General features: G+C 43.3%; 1 protein-coding gene across 4 annotated transcripts in view; it reads right to left on the bottom strand.

Moving 5' to 3' along the window:
* Positions 1-238: 238 nt before the first annotated feature.
* CENPK (centromere protein K) overlaps positions 239-14,535 on the bottom strand; it is a 51,856-nt gene continuing 37,559 nt past the window's right edge. For all 4 annotated transcript variants that reach the window (XM_073344077.1, XM_073344078.1, XM_073344079.1 and 1 more), the window contains 2 exons: positions 9,562-9,615; positions 239-778 (listed from right to left, as the gene is read on the bottom strand). In XM_073344077.1, coding sequence (XP_073200178.1) covers positions 620-778; positions 9,562-9,615 — 213 coding nt within the window. In that variant the 3' untranslated portion in view covers positions 239-619. The remainder of the gene's footprint in view (positions 779-9,561; positions 9,616-14,535) is intronic.

The following is a 14,535-nucleotide window of genomic DNA, read 5'->3' on the forward strand; positions in this document are numbered from 1 at the left end:
CTCTATGCCAACAGAACAGAGCTCTCCCATAATTAAACCACAGCTAACAAGTGATGGTAGTTCACTCCGGCACTTTTGTCAGTCAGGGGTGTTTTTTTGGTGTTTTTTTGTTTTTTTAACACACCCGACCAACAAAAGTGCTAGTGTAGACAAAGCCTGAGGGAGTGTTGCATAAGAAAACAAACATGCCATATGCAAAGCATTATTTCTTTTAATTAATCAACAAAAAACAAACTACTTTAATTATTTTGTCTACATACAATAGTCCTTTAACTTGAATTTGACTCTTATCTAAGCCATCTGAACAAGCACTACCCAATTTCACAGTACAGTAACACACATCATAAAGTCAACAACTAATGGGATGAATGGCTATCATCATTTGAAGTTAAAAGAAAGTTTTGTCATGTCACAAGCTTCATAAGTAACTGCACTTAAAACAGGTATGGTTTGTCAAAAAATACTGTCCAAGCAGAAAAGATTAACACCCAGAGTTATGATAAAATATCAAATTATATATATATAAAAAATACACACATACACCCACACCTCTATATTTTTAAAGTATGAGTACTGATTCAACACATTTCTTCTTTTTTAAATAGTCACAAAGGTGCCTTTACTGATGAAAGGCTTCTAAGCGTATTCTGCTTGGATCCTCTGCATGTCTCAGTGCAATTCCATACCGCAGCAGCAGTTCAACATAAGGTGGCCAGAAGGAATCACTGATTGTCAAATATGGTTCATGTGGTGTACTCATTAATCTGTTTATAAGAAGCTGGAAGATCAAGAGAAGGAGATTCAAAATATGCATAAAACAGGTTGATTTTTATCTATTGTTAATCAAGGAAAGGTGAGCACACTGATGTCATAAGAATTGCTTACCTAAAAGATACAAAGCCTGTTCCAAATTATTCATTAAAGAATGTTTAATTGATTTAAGTATGAAATTGTTGAATATTAAATTTAAGTTGATTCTCTTCCCTTATGTAACAATATTCTAATTTTCCCCCAATAAATCAAAAGCATATATTGGATTTTAGGTATGTATATAGTTATGCAAGCCATTCAGTCAAAAAGATAATGGAATGTAACTGCAATTTATTTAGTTTTTAAAATAAAAGCACACAAAGACAATGTAGCAATTTAAGATTTAGTGTCTGTTTAACAGGCTTCCAAAGTTGAGAGAGAAAGTTAGGCAAACCTTTATTTTAGACATTTTCTGTTTTTCATATCCACCAACAGATACGACCTCGCTCTCATTTCACTGCAATATAACTCTCCAAATGACCTCTTTTGCCAACAAGGGCTCCTTCTCCCTCGCCTTTCTTCAGACTTAAAACAATGGAATTTCCATTCTCTGACTATGAGCCAAGAAACTGCTTTCTGAGTCCCAAAAGGTTCTACTTTTGGCAGTCAGTTCCCCTTTTACAGTCATCTTCTATTTACTTTTAACCTTAACTACTAATTTTACTCAAGATACATATCTTTTCATATCTTTAATGCTTTGTTTCCTCGCTATCTATTCCACTTGCTTGTCTTGAGCAAGTGAATCAATGTATTAATCAACTTCCTTCTCCCGAGGCAAGATAAGTACCCTCAAACAATTCCATCTTTTTCTCCCCTCCTTGACCTAGACTTGGCATTTGACTCCATTGTCTGCAATCTGATCATCAGCCTGGTGTCTCTGTTCCTGTTCTTAGAGCCCATATATTTGTAAATCTGCCTACTGGCATCTTCACAATATTGTCTGTGAACACCGCTGCCTTGACAGCCATGTCAGCCCAAATCCTACCCATGCTTTCATCTCTACTCACCTTAGCTACTGCAACTCCCTTCTCTATGGCTTCTACATGTTCTAGCTCTCCAGACTTTAGCATATACAGAATGCTTCTGCCTGCCTTCTTCCCAACACAAAGAAACATAATAATCTTCATCTCCAAATACCCTCATTGGTGACTCATTCATTTTATATTCAGATCAGAATTGTCTTCCTTCTTTCAAAACACTCTATTGATTTGCTCCAGCCTATCTACCAAAATGTTTGCTCTGTACTTCCCTGCCCCATATCTTCTGTTCATTTCTCACAATATTAATTCATGATCTTTCATAAACTGTTGCTGGCGAGACTTCTCAGCAACACCCATATTCTGAAATAACCTTTACCATCACATTCTCTCTCTACTGCTTTTATTTAAATTATTTATACTTGTTTTTGTACCATAAGCATCATGTTATTTTTAAAAATAACTTAAGAAAAAGAACTAATTCTTAGTTTTACGTGAGTGGGAATCATTGCTGAAGAGATTTGAAGGAGGAATGTTACACTGTGCATAGAAACATGCAACATCCCTAGAGTATGAAGCAGCACAAGAAAACTTACTGAGGCACTTCTGATAAAAGTTTACACAGGGAATTTAAGGGAACAGGAACTGGCAGATTACATGTTCCTACAGGGGGAGTAATGGAACACGTAAACAGGAGTGTATGCAAAGTTGCTATACAAAATGAAGTTAAATCCAAAGATAAAATATAATGTAACACTTATAGGAGTGTCTAAGAATGGCTGCCACAGTGGACTGGGGGTTATAACTAATTTTTATTTTTTTAATTTATACCTATTCTTTGCCACGGTAAATTTATGTGATTCCAATTAAGTAGTCATCACTATTGGTATTGTATCTCTATAGTGGAAAATATATACAGTAAGAAACAGTTACTTACTGTAAATGTGGTTCTTCGAGATGTGATGCAGACATGGATGCAGACTGTATTTCACTTAGCCGTGTGCATGCCCAGGACACCGGAGCTGCAGAAACTAGCAAAGCAGTACCTGGAGATAGGTGGCACTCATGCCTCGTAGCTGCCACCTCTCCTCCAGCTACATTGGGGGTACCACCTCAACCCTCCCTCAGTTCCTTCACACAGAATGCCCAGAATCAAGACTCCGGTGCAGAGGGGACAGAGGGTGGGTCGTGGAATACACATTTGCATCACATCTAGAAGAGCCACATTTACAGCCAGTAACCATTTCTTTTTCTTTGAGTAAATGCAGCTGTGTATTCCATTTAGGTGACTCACAAGCAGGAGACAAGGCTCAGAGTCTACCTAAACCAGGACTGCAGGACTGTTCTATCAAAGCTTGACTCAACCCTGGAAGATGTGGTTATGGTGTAATGGTTCGCAAACGTATGCAGCAACAACCATGTAGCAGCCATGCAAATGTCCAATACGGAAACGTCACTCAGGAATGCTATGAACGTTGCTTGCACTCTTGTAGAATGCGCTCACACCCACTGAGGGGGAGTAGCTGAAGCTGTTTCATATGCAGTCTTGATGCATGATGTTATCTATTTGGAGATCATCTGTGAAGAGACCGCTTGACCCTTCATGAAATCTGCACATTTCACAAACCAACGAGGTTAAGCACAAACTGGTTTAGGCCTGTACAGATAAAAGGCTAGACATAGCCTGACATCTAAAGGTAGGGAGACACTGCTCCTCCAGAGTTGAATGCTGCTTAGGAAAGAATGCAGGTAAATATACCACCTGGTTCAAATGAAACTGAAAAACCCTTCAGACGAAAAATTTGGATGCAGTCGTAAAGCCACTTTGTCTTTGGAGAATTGTATATAAAAGGAGGTTCTTCCATCAGAGCCTGCAACTCTCACACACTCCTTGAAGATGTTATTGCTACCAGGAATGCAGTTTTCTGACACAAAAGCAGGAAGGGACAATATGTCAAGAGCTTGAACAGAACTTCAATTAAGGCCGCTAGGACCATGTTAAGATCCCATAGAGGAACCAGTTCTTGGTTTGGGAGGGGGTTGGGGGAGATGTAGAAAAAGAAGCCCTTTTAAGTATCTTGCTATCATGGTATTGGTGAAGCCCGATCTTCCCTGAAAGGGGGATGAAATGTCAACATCACTGCCAGATGCACTTTCAATTAACTAAATGTAAGCCCCAATGACTAAAAGGTGCAGCAGATACTCCAAAATGTCCTGGATAGAGGCCAGCATTGGCTGGATTCCACAAGCTAATGACCACACTGAAAATTGCTTCCATTTCACCACATAGGCCATTCTGGTGGAGGATTTTCTACTAGGAGGAGTTGGACAGCCACTGAACATCACACTTCCTCCTCATTCAGCCATGCAGCAGCCATGTCATGAGATGAAGGGAGCTGAGCTCAGGATGCAAGGTGAAGCCTTGGTTCTGACTGAGCAAGTCGGGATGGGGAGGAAGCAGTATGGAAGGCTGAACAGATACTGAGAAGAGGTAGTAGAACCAGCACTGTCTTGGCCACACCAGGGAAACAAGAATAAGCTTGGGCCAATCCACCTTAAACTTGAGAATGACCTGAGGTATCAGCATCAAGGGAAAAGCACAGAGAAGAGACGACTGCCAGCTGAGGAGGAAAGCGTTGGACAATGAACCAGGACCGAGGCCCCGTCAAGAGCAAAAGGGACAACGTTTCTTGTTGTCCCTTGTAGCAAACAGGTTGATCATTGGGATGCCTCAGGCTCTGAAGATAACCCAGAGGACACTTATGTTCAGACCACTCATGACTCAGAGAAAAATACTTGTGAGATGGTCCGTGAGAGGATTCTTAACCTCAGGTAAGTGAACGGCTATTGGAGTAATGTTCTCCTTAATGTAGAACTACCACAGCCTGATTGCCTCTAGGAAAAGTAAGCTGTAGTGTGCTCCCTTTTTGTTCATTCACATAATATATCAAGGTGGTATTGTCGTAAGTATGTGAACCACTGAGTCTCTGACACAGTCTCAGAAAGTGTGACCTGCCTTGTAAATGGCTCGAAGCTCCAACACGTTGATATGGGGTGATGTCTCCTGCTCCAACCACAGTCCCTGTACTTTTAGTAACCCCAGGTGCAACCCCCCAGCCCATCAGGTGAGGGCTGGACGAAGGGAATTCCTTGGCAAATGTTCTCTGGATGCATCCACCACTGCAAGGAAGAAGTTGAGGAAGTGGAGGAAGATGAACCAGTTGGTCTGGATGATGAAGAGTAGGATGGGTAGACCGCCTGGAGCCACATTTGAAGGGGGCGAAAGCGCAAGTTTTCAAACTGAATCACCTGTGTGGAAGCGGACAAATGACCCAAGACCCTCAGACATGTCCAAACTGTCGTGGAAGCCTGAGACTGCAGACTGATGCAAAGATGGCGAACTGTCTGAAAAAAGTAGGTCAGCAGAAACACTTTCAATGTCATGGAATCTAGCAGAGCAGAAGTGAACTTAATTTTTTGAGTGAGAGACATGATTAATTTCCCTATGTTGAGGATAAGACCCAGACGGTTGAGCAAGCTTAGTGTGGTGCTGACGTGAGCATGAACTTCCTCTCTGGATCTGTCCCTCATAACCAGTCATCCCTTCCTCTTGGGATACACCGTAACTACAGCCATGCATTTGGTAAAGTCCTGAGGGGGAAGGAGAAGAGAGGCCTAATGGAAGCATTGCATACTGAAAGTGGCATTCCACCATGAAAAACAGAAAGAACTTTCTGTAGTTCGGCAAAATCCGCACATGGAAGTAGGCATCCTGAAGGTCCAAAGAAGCAAACCAGTCATTCTGAGACAATGTAGGGAGAATGGTCAATAGAGTGGCCATTCGGAACTCATGTACCTGATATATTTGTTGAGGTCATGAAGGTCAAGGGTGGGTCTTACACCTGCCTTGGTTTTGGGTATCAGGAAGTACTGGGAGTAGAAGCCATGACCTGATGTTCCCGCAGAACCTCCTCCACTGCTCCCAAAACCAGCAGAGAGCAGACCTGTTTGAGGAGCAGTATCTCATGAGAGAAGTCCCTGAAGTGGAGGTGTGGAGAGGAACTGGATGGCATAACCTGATCTGATGGTGCTTAGGAAAGCAGGCCAGCCTGTCCCCAAACTGGGGAGGATGAGTGGGGGGAAGCAACCGCTGAAACAGTGCTCTGGAACAAGGAATGAAAATGGGTACTGGGAGGGCATGTGGACTGGATGAATCCAGAGCCCAACTGCTTTCTGCTGTGTGATCTGTCCCTCTTTCTGGGGTAGTCCCATTGCCAAGGAGGAGGAACAGGCTGGCCAAATGTATGCTGTAGACGATACTGCTGCTGCTGTTGAATGCCATATTGGTGCCTTTACACTTCCGGCATGTACACCCCCCCAGGACTGAAGGACTGCAGCATCTTGTCAGTTTTGTCAGAGAACAGCATTTGGCAGTCAAAGAGCAAATATTCAGGGGCTTGCTGGACATCAGGGGCAATGCCCGAACTCTGCAGCCAGGAAGCCCTCCTCTTGGTGACTGCAGAGGCTGTCACCCTGGCCGAGGTGTCCGTGAGGTCTAGTTAAGACGTCCAGCAGCCCTCAGCCACAAATGCCAGAAATTCCTCACGCAAGACCTTGTGCAGCTCATCTGTGTACTTTGACATAGCTGTCCAGTTGACAAAAATCGTTCTTGGACAGCAAGGCTTGCTGGTCAGCAATTTGCATCTCTAAAGAAGAAAAGGTGTAAATCTTCCTGTCTATGAGGGCCAATTATTTAGAGTCCCTATCCTTGTTATCTACATAAACCTGCCCTGATTGCCGCTGTGGTTCACTGCAGTTGCAACTAGGGAATTTGGGACCAGATGAGAATGAAACACCTCAAATTCCCATACAGGAATGAAATGGAGCTTTTCTATGTACTTAGCCTCAGGCAATATTAAAGCTGGCATGCTCCGCAGTGCCTTAGCCAATTCAAGAAGCCCATAATTGATAAGTATGGTGACTCTCCAAGGGGCAGATGGCAGGGAGCGAGTAACTGATCTGACTCGTCCATCACCCAGAACGAGCCAGGAAGTGGCGCTGCCAATGGAAGCGGTACCGTTGGTACTGAGCACACTGGTGCCAGAAATGGTTTCAATCCGTCATCAGTGATACTGGAGTGTCTGACAGTACCAACATTGAGCGGTGAAAGCTGCCATGGAAGCAATCATGGTGCCGACTGCTGTGGTGCTGAGGCGATTCCTGGTACCAAGATCCCCTGTACCAATCCTGGCATAGGACCTGCTTCCATAACCTGTGGAAAGGGAACACTGAGGTGCAGTGCTGACAGACCCAAGGGTTCAGCAGCTTGTTCAATCGATGGGGCTATAGATAATGCAGACATGGCAAACTCCTGGGCGAAAGGAAAGGTTGGAACCTAAAGGCAGACGAGATCTGTTGCTACCTGGTACGCTGCTGATGTAGAAACAGTCAGTGCCAGTATCTCCCTCATCGGTATCGGACTCAACGGGTGCTTGGTGGCCAGAACAAGAGTCAACAGTAAAGGTTTTCTAACATTCCTATTCAGTACCAGGGAAGAGTTAGAGGTATCCGTGCCATCTTACATACTGGAACCAACTTTGTGCCAGTTCCTGCTTTTCCTGGAGAAGGTAGAAGAATCACCCTGAGACTTGGAGTGGTTTTGATTGGTCTTATGCAACCTTCTCCTTGGCAGAGTAGACAGGGAACAGCTCCTCTGTTTCTTTGGTGAGGTACCTGCTCCAGAACGTGAAACGGCAACACTCTTGGAACCCAAGGGCGATCTCCGACTTGATGAGGGCTGCAGTACCAAAGCAGGTCGCATGGCCTGTTCCAGCCGTTGCTGTTTCTGAAGAAGGTCCTGAGCCACTTGAGTCCATTTCTGGAATGATCTGCAGATCACACAATCCTCTTTAAAATGGGCCTCGCTGATGCGGTGTTTTTGCTCTGCATGTGGGGCTCACTCCTCCTCACAAAGGACAATGTTTAAACTCCAGTAAGAGCATCACCAAGGAAAACAAATTAACACAACTAACACAACATAACTAACATATTGAGAGGTTGTGAGGTTAAGACCACACAGAGCTCTGACTCCAGTCATGGATGATAAGAAGGGACTAAGGGACGATTGGGGGAGCGCCGCCTCGTGAAGTCAGGAGAGGTGCTATGGCCACGAGGTGTGAGCACCACATCTCTATGGATACTGGTAGGCAAGTTTCTCCCTCTCTCGTGCACTGGGCGCGCACACACCTAAGTGAAATACATGGCTGCGTCTACTCAAAGAAGCAGCTTTATATAGTGGCCACATAAATGAAAAGCAATACATTGATAATTTTAAAAGATAAAGTAAACATGGATGAATTGTGGAAACCTGGATGGGAATGGATATATTATTTGGTCGCAAATTCTGAATGGGAATAGCTTATATTTACACAAACAATAAACCCTAAATTGTGATCACAAAAGCAAAATGTGCCTCGCTTTGCATTTGTCTCTAAGAAACTATTCTCTAACACAACAGTTCTGAAATTTAACAGGCACTGAAACTAGCACTAAATGGCTCAACAAAAACATAAAACGAAGATCAGTGAAACTCGAAGTTTAGGCTAAGTTAATGAAAATTAAAATCAAGTCTGAATGTCTGGAACTAGTTTATTCTTTCAAACAGAAATCAGACACCTGGGTGTTTTAGTACTTTGCACGTGTTTAAAATTAGTGAAGGGAATATGAAGAGTAATTTTAAGGTATAAATTTTTTGAAATTATATTTCCATAGGGCTTAATAACTCATTTGGCAACTTTAATTTCTGATTTGCTTTCAAGCCCTACCTAATTTGGCATTAAAAGGCACGCTGAGATACTTGAGGCATGTAACATAAAGTTGAAGTTAATGAAATTAAGTACAAAAACTCACAGTCTGCACTTTCAAGTAAAGCATAACAATGTCATAGTGACCGGATTTTAGCATCTAAACACCAGAATGTTATAATTCCGCAGGCCTTCCCTCAGAACAACTGCTGTTCTTCATGGAGGTCTCTCACACACAGACCCCTATAAAAAAGCCCTGTATTCCCAAATACTAAGTTTAGGATAGAGAAGGTGCCATCATCCAAACAACCTTTTTAGCTCTATCATATTTATGCCTTGCAAATTCATAATTTATTTGGGTTTTTACAAATTATAATAGGAGTGTCCATTCAATAATCTGAGCATCCTTGTCAATTAAAAAAAAAACAACACAAAAAACTTAAAAACAGACCTATCAAATAACCCAACAATATGAATATATTAGAAATTTATTGACTTGTTGCTGCATTATATTTCAGAACTGTGTACATGCAAATAGTACAAAATATAAAAGTTAAACATTTTAAATTCAGGTTTTTTAACCAAACCATTTTAATATTATTTTCTACTGTGAACTATTAAGTTAAGAGTTATAAAACCTGATTTAAAAATTAGTGAATTTAAGAATGACTTAAGTTTGACTTTGTATCTTAAAATTAGAAGTTTAAAAGCCTATAATTTTCCGATTCAAATTGTAGGATCAGTTTGCTAAATTATTCTTACATTTTAAAAGAGTTTAGTACCAGAGAGTTACTTAGGGTGCTCCGGGGATTAAAAGAGGAACCCAGTAAGATTTTTTTTTAAACACAGTTTCTATTATCTTAGTTATTTTAATTGTATTTTCACACACTATCATTCATTTTGCTTATAGACCATTGCTGGTTTTGATCATTGTAAGGAAAAAAATGACATCACACACAAAACCATTTTACCTCTAAAATTTCATGTAACGTTACCAGTTGTACAGTTGGTTCTTCAGCTGGACTCTACAAAAGCAGAAAAAAAAATGTTAATTAACAAAGAAAAATCTCATTGCAAATAATTCAGAGTAATGAACAGACTGATGTTTTTTACTTTAAAAATGTTGAGTCGTCATATTACAAAAGTTAAATATTTTAATTGTATATTCAGCAACAAGTTCAATGTAAACTCCAAACAAATTCAATGTTTCTCTTAAACTAAGTTGAAAATAAGATATGTAATATTACATCAGTCAAGAATGGGATTCACATTTTATTAATTCAAACATATTATTATTAAACATGAATGGGAGTATAAAGTACTCATTCTGTGTCTAAGATTGGTAAGAAAAATCACAAGATCAATGCCTTTAAATAAATTTTCTAAAGTTCTGGACAAAGAGATGTAAACATGTGATTATTGCAAAAATATTGTAATCTTGTTTTAAGAGTTCAGCCCACAGTGCCTTAATGTTTGCTCTTAATTTATATTGCAATTTAGTATTTTTTGGTTTAAGCCTCTAGAGGTTAACCAAATACGTTTACTATGTTCAAGAAGCAAAATTCAGTTTTGCCATAGGATTTTCTTTAAATGTTTTCCTTTTTTAATGTTTAATGTTATGGTTTGAAACTGTTATAATATGTAACATAGAGCTAGTTCATGAGTCTTACAAGTTAAAAGATGGTCAGGATTTATTATAAACCCCAACTTTGGAGTGGAGGAAGAACTAGGTAATTTATAAAAATTGACATAGGGCCAAATCCCGCCTCCTTCCTCCATGACTGTAGAGGGTCCCCTGACAGCAGCACTTCTGAGGCTCAGCTGCACCAGAGACCATGTTTGGAAAGGGCCACAAAGGAGTGCACACACCTCCCATTGTGCTACAGAGCCCTCCTCCATGGGATCTCCTTGCACTATGGGAGCAGGGGACGTGGAGACTATATTAGTCTAAGGGCTACAGTAGCATCCATGGAGTGGTTCTAAAGACGCTCTACAACCTTCGGTGATTTTTTTCTTCCCGCTCCCCTGCCCAGCATCTCGCTATTTGGGCTGGGCACTGGATTCAACATTTGCCATTAAGGATAGAATTGGCATATGGAGTATCAGCATGGGAGATATTTTAAACAATTATACAAAGAGAAATTATTAGTTTGCTACTTTTGAGTCCTGAGGATGTTAGCTCAAACATTACTTTTAAAGAAGTTTTTATACTTGCAAAATTAAAAAAAAACCAACAGATGAGACTTTATTTTTGGTAAACCAATGGTGTTAAATGTTTACAGTTTCTTAAATTAGGTTCCCATTCTGTGGTGTGACAAATTTAACCAGCATCATAAATTCCATCACTTTTAAGCAAGATGGCTATCACCACATGGAAAAAAGAATACTTTTTCCTTCCCACAAGTACAATTTACATATAAAATATTTCTTGTAACATAAACTTTCAGACTGCTTTGTGTGACAAAAAGGGTGCATCTTTCTTTTAAGCCTGGAGACTTATCCTGCATTTTCAATTTAATTCTCATGCCCTGCCCATACGAAGACCCCAATCTTGAATCACATGCTTCAACATTAGCAGAGATGCTAACCTTGCACTTAGACCAGGGGTGGGAAAACTATAGCTCGGGGGCTGCATCCAGCCTTCCAGACGTTTTAATCTGGCCCTCGAGCTCCTCCCGGGGAGCAGGGTCCGGGGTTGCCCCACTTCAGCGCTCCAGCCAGGGAGCGGGGTCAAGTCTTGCCCCACTCTGGGAGGCTCCCGGAAGCAGCGGGCATGTCCCTCCTCTGGCTCCTATGTATAGGGGCAGCCAGGGGGCTCCGCACGCTGCCCCCGCAGCTCCCATTGGCCAGGAACCGTGGTCAATGGGAGCTGCAGAGATGGCGCCTGCAGACAGGGCAGCGCACAGAGCCACTTGGATGCGCAGGAACTGGAGGGGGGGAGATGCTGCTGCTTCTGGGAGCTGCTTGAGATAAGCGCTGCCTGGAGTCTGCGTCCCTGACCCCCTCCCATGCCCCAACACCCTGCCCCAGCCCTGACTCCCCTCTCACCCTCCAAATCCCTCTGTCTCAGCCGGGAGCACCCTCCCACACCCTGAACTTCTCATTTCTGGCCCCACACCAGAGCCCGCACCCTAATCCCTAATTTTGTGAGCATTCATTGCCCACCATACAATTTCCATATCCAGATGTGGCCCTCGGGCCAAAAAGTTTGCCCGCCTCTGACTTAGACTTTTATGGATGTTTATGAAAAAAAATTAAGGAGGTTGCTTGAAGCGGTCTCCAGTGCCAAATTTGCAAAGCCAAATACAGATAGGGTGTCTCAGGTAGGACCACGAAAGCTTGTAGTGCATTTTAGGTGCACTTCTGTGCATGTTAGAGTAATAACAGTGGTACAAGCTGAAGTAACTTTTAGTAACATCAACAGCCATGGTCAGGTCTGACCACAATATTAGCTATATCCTCGCTCCTTTGCAAGCATTTCTGAAACCATTCCATGTTTTATTTTGCCATATTTGGCTCATTTTGTCAGTGGGGCTTGGGGTGCTGGATTCACTGCACAAGCCACAGGACGTGTGTTGCACTCCAGCTGCCCCCATACACCCCGCTGGACATTGTTACTGTGCTCTAGGTACCTGGAGTGCACGAGCAAGGGCACACAGAGCAGTTAGAATGCAATACGCAGCCTGTGGCTTGCTCGGTTGCAGCGTGCCAACCCATTCAAAATGTCCACAGCTTGCCTCCTATCCGAATGACCCTCACTCTGCAGTCTGTGCATGTGCCATGGGGCAGGAATGCCCTCAGAAATTTCTCTCATGGTATGCTGTGAGGGAGTCATCCTGCCCCCAGGGGACAGTGGGACACTGGATGCTAAAGTGGAGTTGCTGGCTGGGCTGAAAGAAGGATTAGGTGGGTTTCAGAAAACTGGGAAAGAGACTTGTTAGGGTGGAGTTGGGGGAATGAGAGAGATATGAATGAAGGGGGCTGTTTGGTGGGGTTGGGGATAAAAGGAGAGTAGCTGCCCAGTGTCAGCTGGCTCAGGGAGACAAGGCATCAATACCAGGTATAGGCAGTGCTGAACAGGCGACGATTACTTACTGGTGCTGCAGGCAACTGCTTGCAATGTCACATACCCAGAGGTGCCCATCCAGCCCCAGGTACTGGCAGTCAAGCTGAGGGAGAAGTTGCAGGGATGCCAGCATGTCATCCCTGACACATGCTGCTTGTGCTCTCAGCTGAGCTCTGTGCTCCCTGCGGCGGTTGGTTACACAGCAGCCACTTTTTGGGCTCCTGGCAGACACACTGGTTTGGGATGGTTTCCTCCTGCCAGGAGAGCTCACCCATGCAACTGAGGAGCTACCCTGCAAGCCTCTCCCAGCCTGACTGACAAAATGGTGGCACATGACTGCACAGGGGTGCTGGCAGTGGAGAAGAACACCCCTGCAGATGCAGCACTGTGTTCATCAGACCCAAATGGTGAATGACACGCAACACATACATAATCTTCCTAATTTTTCGATATATGTGCAAAATTCGTAGATTTACATCTGATTTGATAATTTTGTAATCACATTAAAAATTGGGAGAATTATTAAAAATTAGGGAGAGCTGGCAGCTCTGCATTAGGTATGCAAGAGATCTCTCTGAAATCAATGGGATTAGTCATGCTTAAAAAGTTAAGCATATGCTTAAGGATTTGACAGATTGGTTCGTTTCATAGGCCCCAGTTGCTGACAATGGTTGTCAACAATGGATCCCTCTGAACCAATGTGGAAAATGGTTTAACTACTAATGCAGACAAGTACAAAGTATTTGAATTACTATTAAATTAAGGTTACAGCAATAACATGGCTGAAAGCAGCTGTGTCTCTTTTTCACTAGCAGTTCAACAATTCCCGAAACCGGTTCTGGGAACCCGATGCTGAACAGACAAGGCCCAAGTGTCCTCAAGAGCCCAAATGATAACCTTTTTTCCCTCCCAGTTTTTGTAGCTATTCTTTTAAACAGTAATAGTAAAGTATTTGATTTTACTATGGACTTTGATTTTATTATTTAAAATTCTCCTTGACTGCCTATTTTCCCTAAAGTTTAAAGATGACTGTTAGCTCAGTTTCCCTGAGTAGGAAGTTGAGGGTTCATATTCTAAACTATTCTCTGTAACACCTACTTTTGTGCCAACAATATTGCTGCACAATTAAAATTTGCCTTTGAAGAAAAATATTAAAATATCCAGATGGGAGCAGGGTAGACTAATTAAGAACTTGTTTCACTAAGCCCCCATACCAGCCCTCTATGATATAACCAAACTTTGAAAGGTATCACTTAGATCAGAGGTGGGCACACTATGGCCCGTGGGCCACATCCGGCATGCAGGACCATCCTGCCTGGCCCTTGAGCTCCTGGCTTGGGAGGCTAGCCCCCGGCCCCTCCTCTGCTGTCTCCCCTTCCCTGCAGCCATGCGGGCAGTGCGGCTTGCGCCTGCTCACCTCCCAGGCTTTCCAATAAGCCAGTCCTGCCGCTCTGAGTGGCATGGTAAGGGGGCGGGGAACAGGGGGGTTGAATAAGGGGCAGGAGGTCCTGGGGGACAGGGAGCAGTTGGATGGGGCGGAGGTTCTGGGTGGGGGAACACGGTCAGGGGATGGGGAGCAGAAGGGGGTTGGATGGAGCGAAGGTTTGGGGGGGAGCGGTCAGGAGACAGGGAGTGGTTTGATAGGCGTGGGAGTCCCGGGGAGCCTGTCAGGGGGTGGAGTCCCGGGTGGGGGGCATTAGGGTTGGGTCAGGGGACAAGGAGTGGGGTGGGGGTTTGAAGAGACACAGCCTTCCCTACCTGGCCCTCCATACAGTTTTGCAACCCCGATGTGGCTCTCGGGCCAAAAAGTTTGCCCACCCCGACTTAGATAACAAGAACAGTTGTAGGAAGTGACCTGGACATTAAGGTCAGAAGTGAC

The sequence above is a fragment of the Lepidochelys kempii genome, chromosome 5 (assembly GCF_965140265.1).
Source record: "Lepidochelys kempii isolate rLepKem1 chromosome 5, rLepKem1.hap2, whole genome shotgun sequence".
NCBI lineage: Eukaryota > Metazoa > Chordata > Testudines > Cheloniidae > Lepidochelys > Lepidochelys kempii.